Source organism: Canis lupus, chromosome 8, assembly GCF_011100685.1.
Source record: "Canis lupus familiaris isolate Mischka breed German Shepherd chromosome 8, alternate assembly UU_Cfam_GSD_1.0, whole genome shotgun sequence".
Lineage (NCBI taxonomy): Eukaryota > Metazoa > Chordata > Mammalia > Carnivora > Canidae > Canis > Canis lupus.
In genome coordinates this window covers 73,397,016-73,418,394 of record NC_049229.1, presented here as the reverse complement: position 1 = coordinate 73,418,394, position 21,379 = coordinate 73,397,016, and the positions used below count along the sequence as shown (strand labels likewise).

At 51.2% G+C, this 21,379-nt stretch overlaps 1 protein-coding gene and 1 gene segment (V, D, J or C); both read left to right on the top strand.

The window, feature by feature from the left end:
- Positions 1-2,705: 2,705 nt before the first annotated feature.
- LOC100855538 (40S ribosomal protein S24-like) lies at positions 2,706-3,248 on the top strand. Its single transcript, XM_038545966.1, has one exon. It carries the CDS (start codon positions 2,748-2,750, stop codon positions 3,138-3,140), a length of 393 nt encoding a protein of 130 aa, XP_038401894.1. The 5' UTR covers positions 2,706-2,747; the 3' UTR covers positions 3,141-3,248.
- A 10,735-nt stretch (positions 3,249-13,983) lies between these two features.
- Positions 13,984-21,011, top strand: LOC119869019. The segment is given in 5 exon segments: positions 13,984-14,014; positions 19,340-19,630; positions 19,920-19,976; positions 20,103-20,432; positions 20,539-21,011. Coding segments are annotated over 5 exon segments (1,023 nt in total).
- Positions 21,012-21,379: the final 368 nt, after the last annotated feature.

The following is a 21,379-nucleotide window of genomic DNA, read 5'->3' as shown; positions in this document are numbered from 1 at the left end:
GTCCTGGGATCAAGTCCTACATTGGGCTCCCCGCATGGAGTCTTCTTCTCCCTCTGCCTGTGTCTCTGTCTCTGTCTGTGTGTGTGTGTGTGATGAACAAGTAAATAAAATATTTTTTAAAAAAGAAAGAGAAAGAAAGAAAGAAAGAAAGAAAGAAAGAAAGAAAGAAAGAAAGAAGAAAGAAAGAAAACAAGGCCAAAAGGCATAAGTAGACATGTTGGAGAAGAGAAATACATAAAGCCAGTAGTCATATAAAAAAGATGTCAGCTTCACCAGCAATGAGAGGAAATTCAACTCAAGAGCAGAATGTTGGCAAATTGAACACCAATAAAAAATAAATTTATTATTAAAAAAAAGAATGTATGTTGGCAAATTGAACACAAATAAAAAATAAATTTAGTGAAAGGGAATATAAGGGGAAGGAGAAGAAATGTGTGGGAAATATCAGAAAGGGATACAGAACATAAAGACTCCTAACTCTGGGAAATGAACTAGGGGTGATGGAAGGGGAGGAGGGTGGGGGTGGGGGTGAATGGGTGACGGGCACTGAGGGGGGCACTTGACGGGATGAGCACTGGGTGTTATTCTGTATGTTGGTAAATTGAACACCAATAAAAAATAAATTTATTATTAAAAAATAATAAAAAATAAAGGGTTAAAATAAATAAATAAATAAATTTATTATAAAAAAAGAATATCACCTTAGCAAAGTAATGTCAGCAAACATGAAGAAGTCTGACCAAACCAAGTGTTAGGATGTGGATCTACAGCAGATTTCATGCATGAGTTACTATTGGAAAACCAAACTGAAAAAGTCACTTTGGGAACCAGTTTATCATTGCCTCCAACTATCCAGAGTCCATACTCCATCATCAAGCAGTGTCAACCCTAGATACATACTGGAGAGCCCAGAAAACACCTATAATAAGCCAGTTTTATGGGAACCCATTCATGATGGGTGCCATGATGAATGCAGGATCACTATGTGTGATAGGGAATGCAGGATGTCAGGCATTGAACTCTGCAGAAGTGTGGGAAAAGCTGGGAAAGTCCAGTTTTGGAGGGTTCACTGTGCACTCAGAGAAAACTCCCCAACCAGAGACCCTGAAGTGGATCCACCGATGAGGGTTATAGAAGGCTCCTGCCACTACAACTGGCAGAGGGTTTAAAGGTACTGTTGTTCATCAGGGCAGGCAGTTTGGGTAATGGAAGAAGAGCTACATAAAGAACGGGGAGAGAAGAAATTTCTGGGAAGATGGCAGAGTAGGAAGCACCAGAAATCTATGTCTCCACGTAGACAACAACTGTTCCCACAGAATCTGTATGATTTTGGAACTGTGGAGTCTGCTGAAAGCTTGCAACTTCTAAGAGAAGTCCTGGATAGTAAATGTGCCTAAGTTTGGTCAATTTTAGCTCTTATTTAGCACAGTAGCAGCTACCCAGATCCCAGATCCCAGCCCCCAGCCCCCAGCCCCGTGTCAGGCAGCTGTGCACACGTGCCTGGAGTGGTCTGCACAGAACTTACAAGAGTCAGAGTATGCCAAAAGGACTCTTTCCTCCAAAAAGAAGGGATCAATTCTCTGGTCAGACTGTAGACAAGAAGAGGGAAGCCAATGTTGCACGTCCCTTCCTCTTCTGGTTGAAATGATATCCAGGGAACAAGGGTAAGCACTTTTGCCTGCTCACTTTACTTCTCTCTTTTTCACTTTTTGGGAAGCAGATATCAAAGAATAAGATATTCAAAAGCAAGCACATATACCTGTATATTAAGAAAGTGACTGCAAATGCCAAGCAAAGCCTCAGATTCAGAAGAGACTTCAGAAGACATTAGGTTTACACCTCATGGTGACACTTAACACAGAGAGAGCCTACAACAAAGAGGAAAAAATAAACAATAACAACACAAAAATAACCTCAAGGAAGAAGAATCTGACTTCTGGAGTTAACACGATAAATCTAAATGTCCAATATTCAACAACAACAAGATCACAAGGCATAGAAATAAACAGGAAAGTATGGCTGACTTGAAAGAAAACAAAATCAACAGAAACTGTCCCCAGAAAACACTGATGGTGAACCTACTAAAGATTTAAAACAACCACCTTAAAGATACTCAAAGAACTATAGGCGGATGTGGAGAAATTCAAGAAAATGATGTATGAACAAAATGTAAATATCAATAAAGAAATAGAAAATCTAAAAGGGAATAAAGGGGGAAGGAGAAAAAATGAGTGGGAAATATCAGAAAGGGAGACAGAACATGAGAGACTTCTAACTCTGGGAAATGAACAAGGGGTGGTGAAAAGGGAGGTCGCCAGGGGATGGGGGTGATTGGATGATGGGCACTGAGGGAGGCACTTGATAGGATAAGCACTGGGTGTTATGCTATATGTTGGCAAATTTAACTCCACTAAAAAAAAATCTAAAAAGAAACCAAGAATAAATTTGGGATGTCAGGGATCCCTGGGTGGTGCAGGGGTTTGGCGCCTGCCTTTGGCCCAGGGCGCGATCCTGGAGACCCGGGATCGAATCCCACATCGGGCTCCTGGTGCATGGAGCCTGCTTCTCCCTCTGCTTGTATCTCTGCCTCTGTCTCTCTCTCTGTGTGACTATCATAAATAAATTTTAAAAATTAAAAAAAAATTTGGGATGTGAAAAGTACAGTAGCTGAAATGAATAATTCACTAGATAGATTCAAAGCAGATTTGCTCTTTTCCTCCCCGGCTGCTTGAAGCTCGGCCGCCATCATGAATGACACAGTAACTATCCGGACCAGGAAGTTCATGACCAACCGACTGCTTCAGCGGAAACAGATGGTCATTGATGTTCTTCACCCCGGGAAGGCAACAGTACCTAAGACAGAAATACGGGAAAAACTAGCCAAAATGTACAAGACCACACCAGATGTCATATTTGTATTTGGATTCAGAACCCATTTTGGTGGTGGCAAGACAACTGGCTTTGGGATGATTTATGATTCCTTGGATTATGCAAAGAAAAATGAACCCAAACATAGACTTGCAAGACATGGCCTGTATGAGAAGAAAAAGACTTCAAGAAAACAGCGCAAAGAACGTAAAAACAGAATGAAGAAAGTCAGGGGGACTGCAAAAGCCAACGTTGGTGCTGGCAAAAAGTGAGCTGGAGATTGGACAACAGAAGGAGTAAAGATTCTGCAGTGGCTTTATCTGTGGTGATTGTGCAGATTTTTCATGAGAGGATTAATAAACTAAGAACGTTAAAAAAAAGATTCAAAGCAGATTTTACTTTTTTCTTTTTTTTAACATATTTTTTTATTTTTTATAAATTTATTTTTTATTGGTGTTCAATTTGAAACATATAGAATAACACCCAGTGCTCATCCCATTTTATATTCATCAAATGAATGAGACCATATATAAATGCCTTTTGTTCAGTTAAAAAATAAAAATATTTAAAAATAAATAAATTAAAATAAAATAAAATAAAATAAAATAAAATATAAAAATATATTTTTTAAAAAAGCAGATTTTAGCAATGATTCCTTGAGAAGAGTCAATGAACCAGAAAATGGGACAAATTGAATGAACAAATACCATGGACTTTCTTCAGAGAGTTAGAACAAATTATTTTAAGATTTGTGTGGAATCAGAAAAGACCCCGAATAGCCAGGGGAATTTTAAAAAAGAAAACCATATCTGGGGGCATCACAATGCCAGATTTCAGGTTGTACTACAAAGCTGTGGTCATCAAGACAGTGTGGTACTGGCACAAAAACAGACACATAGATCAGTGGAACAGAATAGAGAATCCAGAAGTGGACCCTGAACTTTATGGGCAACTAATATTCGATAAAGGAGGAAAGACTATCCATTGGAAGAAAGACAGTCTCTTCAATAAATGGTGCTGGGAAAATTGGACATCCACATGCAGAAGAATGAAACTAGACCACTCTCTTTCACCATACACAAAGATAAACTCAAAATGGATGAAAGATCTAAATGTGAGACAAGATTCCATCAAAATCCTAGAGAAGAACACAGGCAACACCCTTTTTAAACTCGGCCATAGTAACTTCTTGCAAGATACATCCACGAAGGCAAAAGAAAAGCAAAAATGAACTATTGGGACTTCATCAAGATAAGAAGCTTTTGCACAGCAAAGGATACAGTCAACAAAACTCAAAGACAACCTACAGAATGGGAGAAGATATTTGCAAATGACATATCAGATAAAGGGCTAGTTTCCAAGATCTATAAAGAACTTATTAAACTCAACACCAAAGAAACAAACAATCCAATCATGAAATGGGCAAAAGACATGAACAGAAATCTCACAGAGGAAGACATAGACATGGCCAACATGCACATGAGAAAATGCTCTGCATCACTTGCCATCAGGGAAATACAAATCAAAACTACAATGAGATACCACCTCACACCAGTGAGAATGGGGAAAATTAACAAGGCAGGAAACAACAAATGTTGGAGAGGATGCGGAGAAAAGGGAACCCTCATACACTGTTGGTTGGAATGTGAACTGGTGCAGCCACTCTGGAAAACTGTGTGGAGGTTCCTCAAACAGTTAAAAATAGACCTGCCCTACGACCCAGCAATTGCACTGTTGGGGATTTACCCCAAAGATACAAATGCAATGAAACGCCGGGACACCTGCACCCCGATGTTTCTAGCAGCAATGGCCACTATAGCCAAACTGTGGAAGGAGCCTCGGTGTCCAACGAAAGATGAATGGATAAAGAAGATGTGGTTTATGTATACAATGGAATATTACTCAGCTATTAGAAATGACAAATACCCACCATTTGCTTCAACGTGGATGGAACTGGAGGGTATTATGCTGAGTTAAGTAAGTCAGTCGGAGAAGGACAAACATTATATGTTCTCATTCATTTGGGGAATATAAATAATAGTGAAAGGGAAAATAAGGGAAGGGAGAAGAAATGTGTGGGAAATATCAGAAAGGGAGACAGAACGTAAAGACTGCTAACTCTGGGAAACGAACTAGGGGTGTTGGAAGGGGAGGTGGGCGGGGGGTGGGAGTGAATGGGTGACGGGCACTGGGTGTTATTCTGTATGTTAGGAAATTGAACACCAGATTCTAAATGCTAACCTAGGGGGGGGAGGAGCAAGATGGCGGAAGAGTAGGGTCTCCAAATCACCTGTCTCCACCAAACTACCTAGAAAACCTTCAAATTACCCTGAAAATCTATGAATTCGGCCTGAGATTTAAAGAGAGACCAGCTGGAATGCAACAGTGAGAAGAGTTCGCGCTTCTATCAAGGTAGGAAGACGGGGAAAAAGAAATAAAGAAACAAAGGCCTCCAAGGGGGAGGGGCCCCGCGAGGAGCCGGGCTGAGGCCGGGGTGAGTGTCCCCAGGACAGGAGAGCCCCGTCCCGGAGAAGCAGGAGCTGCACCGACCTTCCCGGGGGAAAGGGGCTCGCGGGGAGGTGGAGCAGGACCCAGGAGGGCGGGGATGCCCTCGGGCTCCCGGGGACAGTAACAGAGCAACTGCGCGCCCAGGAGAGTGCGCCGAGCTCCCTAAGGGCTGCAGCGCGCACGGCGGGACCCGGCGGGACCCGGAGCAGCTCGGGGGGGCTCGGGGGCGGCTCCGCGGAGGGGGCTGCGCGGCCCCGGGAGCAGCTCGGAGGGGCTCGGGCAGAGGAAGAGGCTCCGTGCGGAGGGGGCTGCGCGGTTCCAGGAGCAGCTCGGAGGGGCTCGGGCGGCGGCTCCGCGGAGGGGGCTGCGCGGCCCGGGAGCGCGAATCCACCAGCGCAGGCTCCGGAGCACAGGGCGCCGGGACACAGCCCAGGATCCCGCCTCCCCCCGGGACAGGCAGAGGCCGGGAGGGCCCAGGACAGCGAGGACGCTCCTGCCCCAGCTGAGCACATCAGCGGCCCCGCCCGGAGCCTCCAGGCCCTGCAGACGGAGTTCCTGCCGGAGCTGAATCCAGGTTTCCAGAGCTGACCCGCCACTGGGGCTGTTCCTCCTGCGGCCTCACGGGGTAAACAACCCCCACTGAGCCCTGCACCAGGCAGGGGCACAGCAGCTCCCCCAACTGCTAACACCTGAAAATCAGCACAGCAGGCCCCTCCCCCAGAACACCAGCGGGACGGACAACTTCCAGGAGAAGCCAAGGGACTTAAAGAACACAGAATCAGAAGATACTCCCCTGTGGTTCTTTTTGTTTGTTTGTTTGTTTTTGTTTTTGTTTTGTTTTGCTTTTTGATTTGTTTCCTTCCCCCACCCCCTTTTTTTCTCCTTTCTTTTTCTTTCTCTTTTTCTTCTTTTTTTTTTCTCGTTTTTTTTTCTTTTCTTCCCTTTTTTTTTCTCTTTCTCTTTTCTATCCTTCTTTCTCTCCTCTCTTTTTCTCTTTTTCCCAATACAATTTGCTTTTGGCCACTCTGCACTGAGCAAAATGACTAGAAGGAAAACCTCACCTCAAAAGAAAGAATCAGAAACAGTCCTCTCTCCCACAGAGTTACAAAATCTGGATTACAATTCAATGTCAGAAAGCCAATTCAGAAGCACTATTATACAGCTACTGGTGGCTCTAGAAAAAAGCATAAAGGACTCAAGAGACTTCATGACTGCAGAATTTAGAGCTAATCAGGCAGAAATTAAAAATCAATTGAATGAGATGCAATCCAAACTAGAAGTCCTAACGACGAGGGTTAACGAGGTGGAAGAACGAGTGAGTGACATAGAAGACAAGTTGATAGCAAAGAGGGAAACTGAGGAAAAAAGAGACAAACAACTAAAAGACCATGAAGATAGATTAAGGGAAATAAACGACAGCCTGAGGAAGAAAAACCTACGTTTAATTGGAGTTCCCGAGGGCACCGAAAGGGCCAGAGGGCCAGAATATGTATTTGAACAAATTCTAGCTGAAAACTTTCCTAATCTGGGAAGGGAAACAGGCATTCAGATCCAGGAAATAGAGAGATCCCCCCCTAAAATCAATAAAAACCGTTCAACACCTCGACATTTAATTGTGAAGCTTGCAAATTCCAAAGATAAGGAGAAGATCCTTAAAGCAGCAAGAGACAAGAAATCCCTGACCTTTATGGGCAGGAGCATTAGGGTAACAGCAGACCTCTCCACAGAGACCTGGCAGGCCAGAAAGGGCTGGCAGGATATATTCAGGGTCCTAAAGGAGAAGAACATGCAACCAAGAATACTTTATCCAGCAAGGCTCTCATTCAAAATGGAAGGAGAGATAAAGAGCTTCCAAGACAGGCAGCAACTAAAAGAATATGTGACCTCCAAACCAGCTCTGCAAGAAATTTTAAGGGGGACTCTTAAAATTCCCCTTTAAGAAGAAGTTCAGTGGAACAGTCCACAAAAACAAAGACTGAATAGATATCATGATGACACTAAACTCATATCTCTCAATAGTAACTCTGAATGTGAACGGGCTTAATGACCCCATCAAAAGGCGCAGGGTTTCAGACTGGATAAAAAAGCAGGACCCATCTATTTGCTGTCTACAAGAGACTCATTTTAGACAGAAGGACACCTACAGCCTGAAAATAAAAGGTTGGAGAACCATTTACCATTCGAATGGTCCTCAAAAGAAAGCAGGGGTAGCCATCCTTATATCAGATAAACTAAAATTTACCCCAAAGACTGTAGTGAGAGATGAAGAGGGACACTATATCATACTTAAAGGATCTATTCAACAAGAGGACTTAACAATCCTCAATATATATGCTCCGAATGTGGGAGCTGCCAAATATATAAATCAATTATTAACCAAAGTGAAGAAATACTTAGATAATAATACACTTATACTTGGTGACTTCAATCTAGCTCTTTCTATACTCGATAGGTCTTCTAAGCAAAACATCTCCAAAGAAACTAGAGCTTTAAATGATACACTGGACCAGATGGATTTCACAGATATCTACAGAACTTTACATCCAAACTCAACCGAATACACATTCTTCTCAAGCGCACATGGAACTTTCTCCAGAATAGACCACATATTGGGTCACAAATCGGGTCTGAACCGATACCAAAAGATTGGGATTGTCCCCTGCATATTCTCGGACCATAATGCCTTGAAATTAGAACTAAATCACAACAAGAAGTTTGGAAGGACCTCAAACACATGGAGGTTAAGGACCATCCTGCTAAAAGATAAAAGGGTCAACCAGGAAATTAAGGAAGAATTAAAAAGATTCATGGAAACTAATGAGAATGAAGATACAACCGTTCAAAATCTTTGGGATGCAGCAAAAGCAGTCCTAAGGGGGAAATACATCGCAATACAAGCATCCATTCAAAAACTGGAAAGAACTCAAATACAAAAGCTAACCTTACACATAAAGGAGCTAGAGAAAAAACAGCAAATAGATCCTACACCCAAGAGAAGAAGGGAGTTAATAAAGATTCGAGCAGAACTCAACGAAATCGAGACCAGAAGAACTGTGGAACAGATCAACAGAACCAGGAGTTGGTTCTTTGAAAGAATTAATAAGATAGATAAACCATTAGCCAGCCTTATTAAAAAGAAGAGAGAGAAGACTCAAATTAATAAAATCATGAATGAGAAAGGAGAGATCACTACCAACACCAAGGAAATACAAACGATTTTAAAAACATATTATGAACAGCTATACGCCAATAAATTAAGCAATCTAGAAGAAATGGACGCATTCCTGGAAAGCCACAAACTACCAAAACTGGAACAGGAAGAAATAGAAAACCTGAACAGGCCAATAACCAGGGAGGAAATTGAAGCAGACATCAAAAACCTCCCAAGACACAAGAGTCCAGGGCCAGATGGCTTCCCAGGAGAATTTTATCAAACGTTTAAAGAAGAAATCATACCTATTCTCCTAAAGCTGTTTGGAAAGATAGAAAGAGATGGAGTACTTCCAAATTCGTTCTATGAAGCCAGCATCACCTTAATTCCAAAGCCAGACAAAGACCCCGCCAAAAAGGAGAATTACAGACCAATATCCCTGATGAACATGGATGCAAAAATTCTCAACAAGATACTGGCCAATAGGATCCAACAGTACATTAAGAAAATTATTCACCATGACCAAGTAGGATTTATCCCTGGGACACAAGGCTGGTTCAACACCCGTAAAACAATCAATGTGATTCATCATATCAGCAAGAGAAAAACCAAGAACCATATGATCCTCTCATTGGATGCAGAGAAAGCATTTGACAAAATACAGCATCCATTCCTGATCAAAACTCTTCAGAGTGTAGGGATAGAGGGAACATTCCTCGACATCTTAAAAGCCATCTACGAAAAGCCCACAGCAAATATCATTCTCAATGGGGAAGCACTGGGAGCCTTTCCCCTAAGATCAGGAACAAGACAGGGATGTCCACTCTCACCACTGCTATTCAACATAGTACTGGAAGTCCTAGCCTCAGCAATCAGACAACAAAAAGACATTAAAGGCATTCAAATTGGCAAAGAAGAAGTCAAACTCTCCCTCTTCGCCGATGACATGATACTGTACATAGAAAACCCAAAAGTCTCCACCCCAAGATTGCTAGAACTCATACAGCAATTCGGTAGCGTGGCAGGATACAAAATCAATGCCCAGAAGTCAGTGGCATTTCTATACACTAACAATGAGACTGAAGAAAGAGAAATTAAGGAGTCAATCCCATTTACAATTGCACCCAAAAGCATAAGATACCTAGGAATAAACCTCACCAAAGATGTAAAGGATCTATACCCTCAAAACTATAGAACACTTCTGAAAGAAATTGAGGAAGACACAAAGAGATGGAAAAATATTCCATGCTCATGGATTGGCAGAATTAATATTGTGAAAATGTCAATGTTACCCAGGGCAATATACACGTTTAATGCAATCCCTATCAAAATACCATGGACTTTCTTCAGAGAGTTAGAACAAATTATTTTAAGATTTGTGTGGAATCAGAAAAGACCCCGAATAGCCAGGGGAATTTTAAAAAAGAAAACCATATCTGGGGGCATCACAATGCCAGATTTCAGGTTGTACTACAAAGCTGTGGTCATCAAGACAGTGTGGTACTGGCACAAAAACAGACACATAGATCAGTGGAACAGAATAGAGAATCCAGAAGTGGACCCTGAACTTTATGGGCAACTAATATTCGATAAAGGAGGAAAGACTATCCATTGGAAGAAAGACAGTCTCTTCAATAAATGGTGCTGGGAAAATTGGACATCCACATGCAGAAGAATGAAACTAGACCACTCTCTTTCACCATACACAAAGATAAACTCAAAATGGATGAAAGATCTAAATGTGAGACAAGATTCCATCAAAATCCTAGAGAAGAACACAGGCAACACCCTTTTTGAACTCGGCCATAGTAACTTCTTGCAAGATACATCCACGAAGGCAAAAGAAACAAAAGCAAAAATGAACTATTGGGACTTCATCAAGATAAGAAGCTTTTGCACAGCAAAGGATACAGTCAACAAAACTCAAAGACAACCTACAGAATGGGAGAAGATATTTGCAAATGACATATCAGATAAAGGGCTAGTTTCCAAGATCTATAAAGAACTTATTAAACTCAACACCAAAGAAACAAACAATCCAATCATGAAATGGGCAAAAGACATGAACAGAAATCTCACAGAGGAAGACATAGACATGGCCAACATGCATATGAGAAAATGCTCTGCATCACTTGCCATCAGGGAAATACAAATGAAAACTACAATGAGATACCACCTCACACCAGTGAGAATGGGGAAAATTAACAAGGCAGGAAACAACAAATGTTGGAGAGGATGCGGAGAAAAGGGAACCCTCTTACACTGTTGGTGGGAATGTGAACTGGTGCAGCCACTCTGGAAAACTGTGTGGAGGTTCCTCAAACAGTTAAAAATAGACCTGCCCTACGACCCAGCAATTGCACTGTTGGGGATTTACCCCAAAGATACAAATGCAATGAAACGCCGGGACACCTGCACCCCGATGTTTCTAGCAGCAATGGCCACGATAGCCACACTGTGGAAGGAGCCTCGGTGTCCATCAGAAGATGAATGGATAAAGAAGATGTGGTTTATGTATACAATGGAATATTACTCAGCTATTAGAAATGACAAATACCCACCATTTGCTTCAACGTGGATGGAACTGGAGGGTATTATACTGAGTGAAGTAAGTCAGTCGGAGAAGGACAAACATTATATGTTCTCATTCATTTGGGGAATATAAATAATAGTGAAAGGGAAAATAAGGGAAGGGAGAAGAAATGTGTGGGAAATATCAGAAAGGGAGACAGAACGTAAAGACTGCTAACTCTGGGAAACGAACTAGGGGTGGTAGAAGGGGAGGAGGGCGGGGGGTGGGAGTGAATGGGTGACGGGCACTGGGTGTTATTCTGTATGTTAGTAAATTGAACACCAATAAAAAAATAAATTAAAATAAAAAAAAAAAAAAAAGGAAATTGAACACCAATAAAAAAAAATGAAAAAAAAATATTTAAAAATAAATAAATTAAGGGCGGGGGGTGGGAGTGAATGGGTGACGGGCACTGGGTGTTATTCTGTATGTTAGTAAATTGAACACCAATAAAAAAAAAAAATAAAAAATAAAAAAAAATAAAAAATAAAAAAAAATAAAAATAAATAAATTAAAATAAAATAAAATAAAATAAAATATAAAAATATATTTTTTTAAAAAGCAGATTTTAGCAATGATTCCTTGAGAAGAGTCAATGAACCAGAAAATGGGACAATTGAATGAACAAATCTGAGGAACAGAATGAAAAAAGATTGAATAAAAGTGAATAGGCCTATGAGATGCCATCAAGTGGATCTGCATACTGTTTGTGGGAGTCCCAGAAAAAAAAAGGCAGAAAAAAGCAGAGAGACCATTTGAAGAAATAAGGACTGACAAATTCTGACGTTTGATGAAAGACATGAATATAAACATCCAAAAGCTCAATTAACTCGAATCAAGATGAACTAAGAGCCTTAGTGCCAAGTACTCAGGGTAGAAAAGTACACATAGTCCATGACTTTAAGATACATGAGACCATAGGATGATGGACAGGACTTGAAGGTCTACCCATCACTCACTGCCCACATGGAGGGCCATCAGCCTGTGTCACCCACGACGCCATCTAGCACCAGCGACTTCCCTGCCGAGCTGCTTTCTCCTCCCCGTCCCTGCTTCTGTAACCCTATAACCCGAAGACCGTGCTCTTTCAGAACAGGCTCAGGGCCATAGGTGAGAGAGCAGAAAGGAGTTTCCACATGGCCCAGAGCCTGACCGGGTGCCCAGGTTCGCTGTGATTGACAGCTAGCATGGGGGTGCTCTGGTGGGTAGGCACGAGGAGCCAGTGCTAGTACATCCCACTGAGGTCAAGGGCATGGCGGACGTGGTGCTCACCGCCCCTGCAGGCCCATCCCGGAGCCCTGGCCCAGGCAGCTGTGCCCCGCGTCCCCCATGCAGGCCCTATCCATGGTGCTGCCTGGTCAGCTCTGCTCTGCCAGCTGCTATCCCCGGGCTCCCCCACCACAGTCCCTGCACAATTCCTTCCTTCCACACAAGAGCCCCTCTGCTCACCTGCTCCTTCCTCGTTCAGCCCCAATGCCCAGGCCACCAACCCTTTCACTGTTGTAGTCGCCCTGCCTTCCTAAAGACGTGAGCTGGGATGGGACAGCACGGAGCCTTCTCCAGCTGCCCCCTCCCTTGGCACACAGGGCCAGTGTGGGGCCCACACGTGCGCACGGGCCGACTCCAGGGTGGGACTCAAGGGGTGCAGGTGTGTTGGGGGCTTGACCATGAAAGCCCTGATGCACTTCACACATGATTCCTACCTAAAAGCCTTGTGCAGTTTGTGTGGACACCCTGGACGGGGCTGCAACACAGGATCAGGGTGGGCAGCCAAGGCCCCCACTCTTCAGACATGTGGGGACCCCCTGATGGCAACCACACAGGCTCCCAGAGCAGGGACATGTGGGGGTAGGTCAGGCCAGCCCACAAGGCTCCCAGCTCAGCTCCAGAGGCCAAAGAGAGACCAGCTGAGGCTGCAACATGGCCTGGGCTGGCTGTGGGGGCCCAGATAGGTCGTCCTCCAAACACCCCATGTTAGGTTAAATTATTTCAACCTGCCACCATGGGTGGAGACAGGGCAGATGGCATTCTCCTGGGAGGACAGGACAAATCCCAGGGCTACAGCCACACTGCTCGCTGGTCAGGGCACAGAGAGGAGCCCACCAGGGTTGGGGTCCCTGAGGACCCAGGGAGGGCTGGTGTCTCTGGGCTGGAGGGACCAGGCTGCAGGCATTTCCTGAACAAACAACAGCACATGGGGCTGACCTGGGCCTCCTGGGCTAACCCCTAGGGACCCTGGGTATCTAACATACTCCACCCACACACACTAACATGAGCAGTCCTTGGCTCTGTGTGGACTTCCCCCAGACCCTGTAAGACAGAAACCACCCAGAAGAAAAGGGAACTCTGGGATGCAGGCCAGACCATTTGGTTTCGAAGCTATGTTAATATTTCCAGGGCTGCTGGGACCTAGGAAGGAAGGCTGTGGGCACAGAGCTCAGCCACAAAGAGCCCTGGGGCGGGGGGGGTTGTCAGGGCAGGGATAGGGCAGGCTGCAGGGGGACTGAGGCTGCAGGAAAGCCATGGCCACAGCCTGGACCGAGATGAGTGGAGTGTGCCCGGAGCCAGGACAGAGGGAGGGAGGTGGGGCAGCAGAACCAGCCACAGGACCTGAGGAGACACCAGGCCCTCAGGACCCATGGAGGCAGCAGCAGCTGAGCCGGCAACGGAGAAGGCAGGCCGCCCGTGGGCCTACATGACATCCCAGGAACACATCGGTTGAGTGCGATGGGACAAGCACACCCAGCCAACATGGGTGGATGCATGACACACTGATGGCTGGGGGAAGGACCTGGACCATCAAGTAACATGACGGGCCCGGTGGGCAGGAGCCTGAGGGCTGCCCTTCATCACACCTGCAGGGGCCCAGGCCTAGACTGCATGAGCCACTGAAGGAGCAATGTCTAGATGGACAGGTGGGTCCCAGGTGAGGATGTGGGGGGGCTACTCACCAGAAGAGAGGAAGACACCCCAGGGAGCCCGGGGCCTGTCCAGGTTAAGGAAGCAGCTCAAGCCCCCGGGAGGGTCACAGGTGAGGGCCAAGCAGCCCTGAGCTGCATCAGATGAGCAGAGGTGAGTTGAAGTGGAGCAGGGGGACCAGCATAGGCTTGCGGGACCCAGAGCCCAGGTCAGCAGAGGGGCTGAGGGGTGGATCCACATGGATGGGAGCCCAGGGCTGAGGGCAGGATCCAATCCGGGACACAGGGTGGGGGGTGGGACGCAGGGCAGGGGCAGACCTGGAGCACACAGAGACTGGGGTGCAGCTGACAGAGCTCTAGGGACAGATCCCAGGACAGGAGGGTGGGGGATGCAGTGTCCAGGAGATCCTGGGACCAGGAGAGAGCAGCCATAGGTGAGCAGGAGCCACGGGGGGCAGCATGAGCAGAGGGTTGCCTATGGATCCCAGGGAGCAGGGAAGCTGGTGTAAGGGAGCAGGGGCAGGTGGGGGAGTAGGAGGGGCAGGGGTCACCCCATGAGGACACGGTGCAGAGGAGCTGGTGCAGGTGACCAGGGCAGGTGGGGAAGCAGGAGGGGTAAGGGTCACCCCAGGAGCTCAGGGTGCAGGGGAGCTGGTATAGGGGATCAGGGGCAGGTGGGAGAGTAGGAGGGGCAGGGGTCACCCCAGGAGGACAGGGGCAGGGGAGCAGGTGCAGGTGAGCAGAGCAGGGGGGAGAGCAAGAGGTGCAGGGGTCACCCCAGGAGCTCAGGGAGCAGGGGGCTGGTGTAGGGCGCAGGGGCAGGTTGGTGAGCAGGAGGTGCAGGAGTCACCCCAGGAGCTCAAGGAGCAGGGAGGTTGGTGTAGGGGAGCAGGGGCAGGTGGGAGAGCCGGAGGGTCAGGAGTCAGCCTAGGAGCTCAAGGAGCAGGGGGGCTGGTGCAGGGGAGCAGAGCAAGTGGGAGAGCAGGAGGTGCAGGGGTCAGCCCAGGAGCTCAGGGAGCAGGGGGGGCTGGTTTAGGGCACAGGGGCAGGTTGGGGAGCAGGAGGTGCAGGGGTCACCCCAGGAGCTCAGGGAGCAGGGAGGTTGGTGTAGGGGAGAAAGGGCAGGTGGGAGAATAGGAAGGACAGTGGTCACACCAGGAACTCAGGGTGCAGGGGAGCTGGTGCAGGGGAGCAGAGCAGGTGGGAGAACAGGAGGGGCAGGTGTCAGCCCAGGAGCTCAGGGAGCAGGGGGGCTGGTGTAGGGTGCAGGGGCAGGTTGGGGAGCAGTGGGTGCAGGGGTCACACCAGGAGCTCAGGGAGCAGGGGGACTGGTGTAGAGCCAAGGGGCAGGTTGGGGAGCAGAGGGTGCAGGGGTCACACCAGGAGCTCAGAGAGCAGGGAGGCTGGTGTAGGGGAGCAGGGGCAGATGGGGGAGCAGGGGGTGCAGAGGTCACCCCAGGAGCTCAGGGAGCAGGGAGGTTGGTGTAGGGGAGCAGGTGCAGGTGGAGGAGTAGAAGGGGCAGGGGTCAGCCCAGGAGCTCAGGGAGCAGGGGGGCTGGTGTAGGGCGCAGGGGCAGGTTGGGGAGCAAGGGGTGCAGGGGTCACACCAGGAGCTCAGGGAGCAGGGGGGCTGGTCTAGGGCGCAGGGGCAGGTTGGAGAGCAGGGTTGCAGGGATCACACCAGGAGCTCAGTGAGCAGGGAGGTTGGTATAGGGGAGCAGGGGCAGGTGGGGGAGCAGGAGGTGCAGAGGTCACCCCAGGAGCTCAGGGAGCAGGGAGGTTGGTGTAGAAGAGCAGGCACAGGTGGAGGAGTAGGAGGAACAGGGGGCACCCCAGGAGCTCAGGGTTCAGGGGAGCTGGTGCAAGGGAGCAGAGCAGGTGGGAGAGCAAGAGGGGCAGGGTTCACCCCAGGAGCTCAGGGAGCAGATGGGCTGGTGCAGGGGAGCAGAGCAGGTGGGAGAGCAGGAGGGGCAGGGGTCACCCCAGGAGCTCAGGGTGCAGGGGAGGTGGTGTAGGGGAGCAGGGGCAGGTTGGGGAGCAGGAGGTGCAGAGGTCACCCCAGGAGCCCAGGGGGCAGGGGAGCTGGTGCAGGTGAGCAGGGAAGGTTGGGGAACAGGAGGGGTAGGGGTCACCCAGCTCAGGGAGCAGCACACCTGAGGAGGTGAAGGGGCTGGTCAGGGAGCAGGGGGGACAAGGGTCACCCCAGGAGTCCAGGGAGGGAGCTGGGGAGCTGGTGCAAGAGACAGGGGTAGGTGGGGGAACAGGAGTGACAGGGATCACCCCAGGAGTTTATGGATCAGGGTGTGAGGAGGCGAAGGGGCAGGTGGGGAAGCAGGAGGGACAGTGGTCACCACAGAAGCCAGGGAGCAGGCTAGTTGAGGAGATTAAGGGGCAGATGGGGAAGCAGTAGGGAGAAGGGTCACCCCAGGAGCTCAGGGAGCAGTGGAGCCAGTGCAGGGGAGGTGGTGCAAGTGAGCAGGGGAGGTGGGGAACAGGAGGGGTAGGGGTCACGCCAGGAGCTGAGGGAGCAGGGGAGCTGGAACAGGGGAGCAGGGGCAGGTGGGAGAGCAGGAGAGGCAGGGGCCAAACCCTAGGAGCCCAGGAAGCAAGGAGCTGCTGCAGGTGAGCAGGGCATGTGGGGGAACAACAGGGGCAGGCATCATCCCAAGAGCCCAGGCAGCAGAGGAGCTGGTGCAGGGGAACAGAGCAGGTGCGAGAGCAGGAGGGGCAAGGGTGACCCCAGGAGCTCAGTGTGCAGGGGAGCTGGAGTAGGGGAGAGGGGCTGGTGGGGGAGCAGGAGAGCCAGGGGTTACCCCAGGATCCCAGGGAGCAGGGGAGCTGGTGTAGGGGTGCTGGTGTAAGTGAGCAGAGTAGGTGGGGAACCGGAGGTGCAGGGTTCATCCAGGAGTACAGGGAGTGGGTAGCTCATGCTGGGGAGCAGGGGCAGGTGGGTGAGCAGAAGGGGCAGAAGACACCCCAGGAGCGAAGGGAGCAGGGGAGCAGGTGCAGGTTAGCAGGGCAGGTAGGGGAGCAGGAGGGGCAGGAGTCACCCCAGGATCGCAGGAAGCAAGGAGATGCTGCAGGTGAGCAGGGTCAGATGGGGAACAGGAGGGGCAGGGGTCACCCAGGATCTCAGTGCTCAGGAGAGCTGGTGCTGGGGAGCAGGGGCAGGATGGGGAGCAGTAAGGGCAAGGATCATGCCAGGAGATCAGGGAGCAGAGGAGGTAGTGCAGGTAAGCAGGGCAGGTGGGAGAGCAGGAGGTGCAGGAGTCACCCTAGGAGCTCATGGTGCAGGGGAGCTGATGCAGGGAAGCAGGGACAGGTGGGAGAGCAGGAGAGACAGGGGTAAGTCACCCCAGGAGCCCTAGGAGCATGGGGAGTAGAGGAGATGAACTGGCAAGTGGGGGAGCATGAGGGACTGGGGTCACCCCAAGAGACCAGGGAGCAGGGGAGCTGGTGCAGGAGAGCAGGGGTCGGTGAAGGAGCAGGCAGGGCAGGGTCACCCCAAAGCTCAGCGAGCAGGGGAGCTGGTTAAGGTGCGCAGGGCAGGTGGAGCAGGGGTCACTGCAGGAGCTCAGGCAGCAGGGGAGCTGGTGTAGGGGAGCAGGGCAGGTGGGGAGCAGGAGGGGCAGGGGTTACCCCAGGAGCTCAGGGATCAGGGGAGCTGGTGCAAGACAGCAGGGGCAGATGGGGACAGGAAGTGCAGGGGTCACCCCAGGAGACCAGGGAGAAGGGATCGGGTGCAGGGGAGTAGGGCAGTAGGGGAGCAGGAGGGGAAGGGGTCACCCCAGGAGCTCAGGCAGCAGGGAGCTAGTGCAGATGAGCAGGGCAGGTGGGGAGCAGGAGGGGCAGGGGTCACCCCAGGAACCCAGAAGCAGGGGAGCAGGTGCAGGGGAGCAGGGGTAAGCGGGGAAGCAGGTGGTTCATGAATCACCCCAGGATCTCAGGGAGCAGGGGAGCAGGTGCAGGGGAGCAGGACAGGTGGGTAGCAGGAGGGGCAGGGGTCACCCCAGGATCTCAGGGAGCAGGGGTGCAGGTGCAGGGGAGCAGGGCAGGTGGAGAGCAGGAGGGGCAGGGGTGCACTCAGATCTCAGCTCAGCGAAGCCCAGGAACATGCCCCATCTCAGAGGCCCAGGGGGGCAGGGAGGTTCCACCTTGTTCCAAAATCTCAGCACCAAGGCCTGAGCGCCCAGCGGGGCTGCACAGTGCAGCGGCTGAGCCGGCGCCGCCCATGCAGGGGCTGAGGGTCAGGGCAGCTGAGCCTCCTGGACTCAGGGAGTGTGAGGCAGTGAGGCCGGGTGGGGAGCAGAGCCTCACCAGGAAGACCTTGGAGCCCAGGGGAAGGGGGGCCACTCTAGGAATGAGTGAGCCACAGGTTTCCAGTAAGGGCAGCAGTGCAGTTCTGCAGACCTTGAGACCGGCCCGGGAGGAGGGTCAGGGCCAGCCGGGTGTCGGGGTGCAGGGCCGAGGATCCAGAGGTAGGAGAACAAGGGGCCCATGGGGAGCCCCAGGCAGGGCTGCCAGCCATGGTGGGCATGCGAGGGCAGCTTCAGGGCCCTGAGCTGAGCAGCGGGGCCCAGTGTCCAAGGGGACAAGCCGCCGGGTGGTGGCATCTGAGCTGCAGCCTACTTGCTGTCACCATGCAGGAGGGGACAGCCAGGGCAGGGCCACGCTCCCTCCCACCCCGAGGAGCGCACAGGCTCAGGGCAGCCCTGGGTGCGGGAGGCCTGTGGGAGCTGCCTGGGCCCCAGAGCAGGGGTGACAAAGGCTGGGGCCAAGGCAGGAGCTGCCCTGAGGGACGTCAGGAAGCCATGCCTGGGACAGTCCCGACGGCTCGGGCAGGGACGGGATCCAGGCCCAGGTGCTTGGCTGCAGAGCTGACCCAGACATCGTGGAGCCTGGAGGGCACATGGTAGCCCAGGATGAGAGCTCCATCCTGAGCTCCATCCTGAGGGGCCTGGGCAGTGCAAATCCCTGCTGGGGCAAGACGCAGTTGGACGGGGATAGCAGGCCTGGGCTCAGGAGACCAGCAGGAGCCCACTGGGCGCAGGGCCCCCAGGTCAGGGCTCCCACAAAGGCTGTGGTCAGGTGGGGCAGCCAGAGAAAACCTGAGTGGGGACCCAGTGGCCGAGGCCCTGGGGATGTGATCCAGGTGGTCACCCAGCACTGTCCAGGCCGATGAGTCCAGCTTCTGTGGCCACAGCGAGCTGGGCCGCACGCTTGGTGTGCAGACTCCCTGAAGCATGTGGGCGTGGTGCTCAGAGCCACCCCAGGCCAGGCACCCCTGAGACCCTGGGGGTCTCACAGCCTCCTCTCTTGCAGCCTCCACCACGGCCCCCTCGGTTTTCCCACTGGCCCCCAGCTGCGGGTCCACTTCCGGCTCCACGGTGGCCCTGGCCTGCCTGGTGTCAGGCTACTTCCCCGAGCCTGTAACTGTGTCCTGGAATTCCGGCTCCTTGACCAGCGGTGTGCACACCTTCCCGTCCGTCCTGCAGTCCTCAGGGCTCTACTCCCTCAGCAGCATGGTGACAGTGCCCTCCAGCAGGTGGCCCAGCGAGACCTTCACCTGCAACGTGGCCCACCCGGCCAGCAAAACTAAAGTAGACAAGCCAGGTGAGACGTCGGACCTCAGAGAGGGGTCCACTCGGGGACAAGCCAGATCAGCTGTCCCTCCCAGACCCACGTCACCGGGGAGTCACCTCAGTGTCCCCGTCCTCAAGGCCTCCCCTTTCTGGGAAGGTGTCCTCTGGGCGTGGCTGCCTGGTCCAGATGACCACAGGCTGCATTCCCCACTGTATTCCCAGGACCCATTGGGTGCCACTGCTCGAGGGTCCCCTAAGTTCACCCCAAGACCTGTGCCCACACCAGGCCCCCAGTAACCCCCAGTCTGCTCTCTCTGCAGTGCCCAAAAGAGAAAATGGAAGAGTTCCTCGCCCACCTGATTGTCCCAAATGCCCAGGTGAGTCAGCAGGGCCCTGCTCTGCATCCCAAGCCGATGGTGCACACCCAGGCACAGCCTGATGGGCTAATGGGTGTTGGAGAAGTCCACCGAAGTGCTACCTCATCCTTGTGTCTTCCATTTTAGCCCCTGAAATGCTGGGAGGGCCTTCGGTCTTCATCTTTCCCCCGAAACCCAAGGACACCCTCTTGATTGCCCGAACACCTGAGGTCACATGTGTGGTGGTGGATCTGGACCCAGAAGACCCTGAGGTGCAGATCAGCTGGTTCGTGGACGGTAAGCAGATGCAAACAGCCAAGACTCAGCCTCGTGAGGAGCAGTTCAATGGCACCTACCGTGTGGTCAGTGTCCTCCCCATTGGGCACCAGGACTGGCTCAAGGGGAAGCAGTTCACGTGCAAAGTCAACAACAAAGCCCTCCCATCCCCGATCGAGAGGACCATCTCCAAGGCCAGAGGTAGGCAGCAGGGCATAGGGGCTGCAGGGAGGGAGAGTTGCCCTGTAAATTGATACCAGTCCTCCACCCTGATAGTGACCATCTGTGCTGATCCTTTACCCCATAGGGCAGGCCCATCAGCCCAGTGTGTATGTCCTGCCGCCATCCCGGGAGGAGTTGAGCAAGAACACAGTCAGCTTGACATGCCTGATCAAAGACTTCTTCCCACCTGACATTGATGTGGAGTGGCAGAGCAATGGACAGCAGGAGCCTGAGAGCAAGTACCGCACGACCCCGCCCCAGCTGGACGAGGACGGGTCCTACTTCCTGTACAGCAAGCTCTCTGTGGACAAGAGCCGCTGGCAGCGGGGAGACACCTTCATATGTGCGGTGATGCATGAAGCTCTACACAACCACTACACACAGAAATCCCTCTCCCATTCTCCGGGTAAATGAGCAACACGCCCGGCACCCAGCAAGCCCCCCACCCTTGGCTCTCAGGATCCCATGAGGATGCCTGAGCCCCCATCCCTGTGTACATAACCCCGGGTAGGCACCTGGCATGAAATAAAGCACCCAGTACTGCCCTGGGACCCTGCACGCTGTCATGGTTCTTTCCGGGACAGAGCCCAGGACACCCGGGCACTGGGTGGTACGGGCAGGCCAGCTCTGAGTCTAAGGTGTCACCATTGGTGGGTGAGCTCTGCACCTCGAGTGGGGAGGGCTGCACAGGCTGCCACAACGTGGGGCCAGGAGCCGCCTGAGGCTGGGGAGCGCACTTTGCCAGAGGTCCAGCCCCTGTGGGCCCTCAATCCAGCCAGAAGCTAGCCAGGGCTGGGGTGTGTGGACGGGGATGGCAGGAGTTGTCCCCTCCAGGAACCCTCAGGGAAATGAGCACGCAAACCTTCCCACCTCTGTACCGAGTTGTGGGACACTGGCCTGTCCTCATGCCCTGGGCTCCCTGTCCC

What these genes read in the sequence shown, in the direction of transcription:
- LOC100855538 (XM_038545966.1), top strand. Translation starts at nt 2,748, where the DNA reads ATGAATGACACAGTAACTATCCGGACCAGGAAGTTCATGACCAACCGA.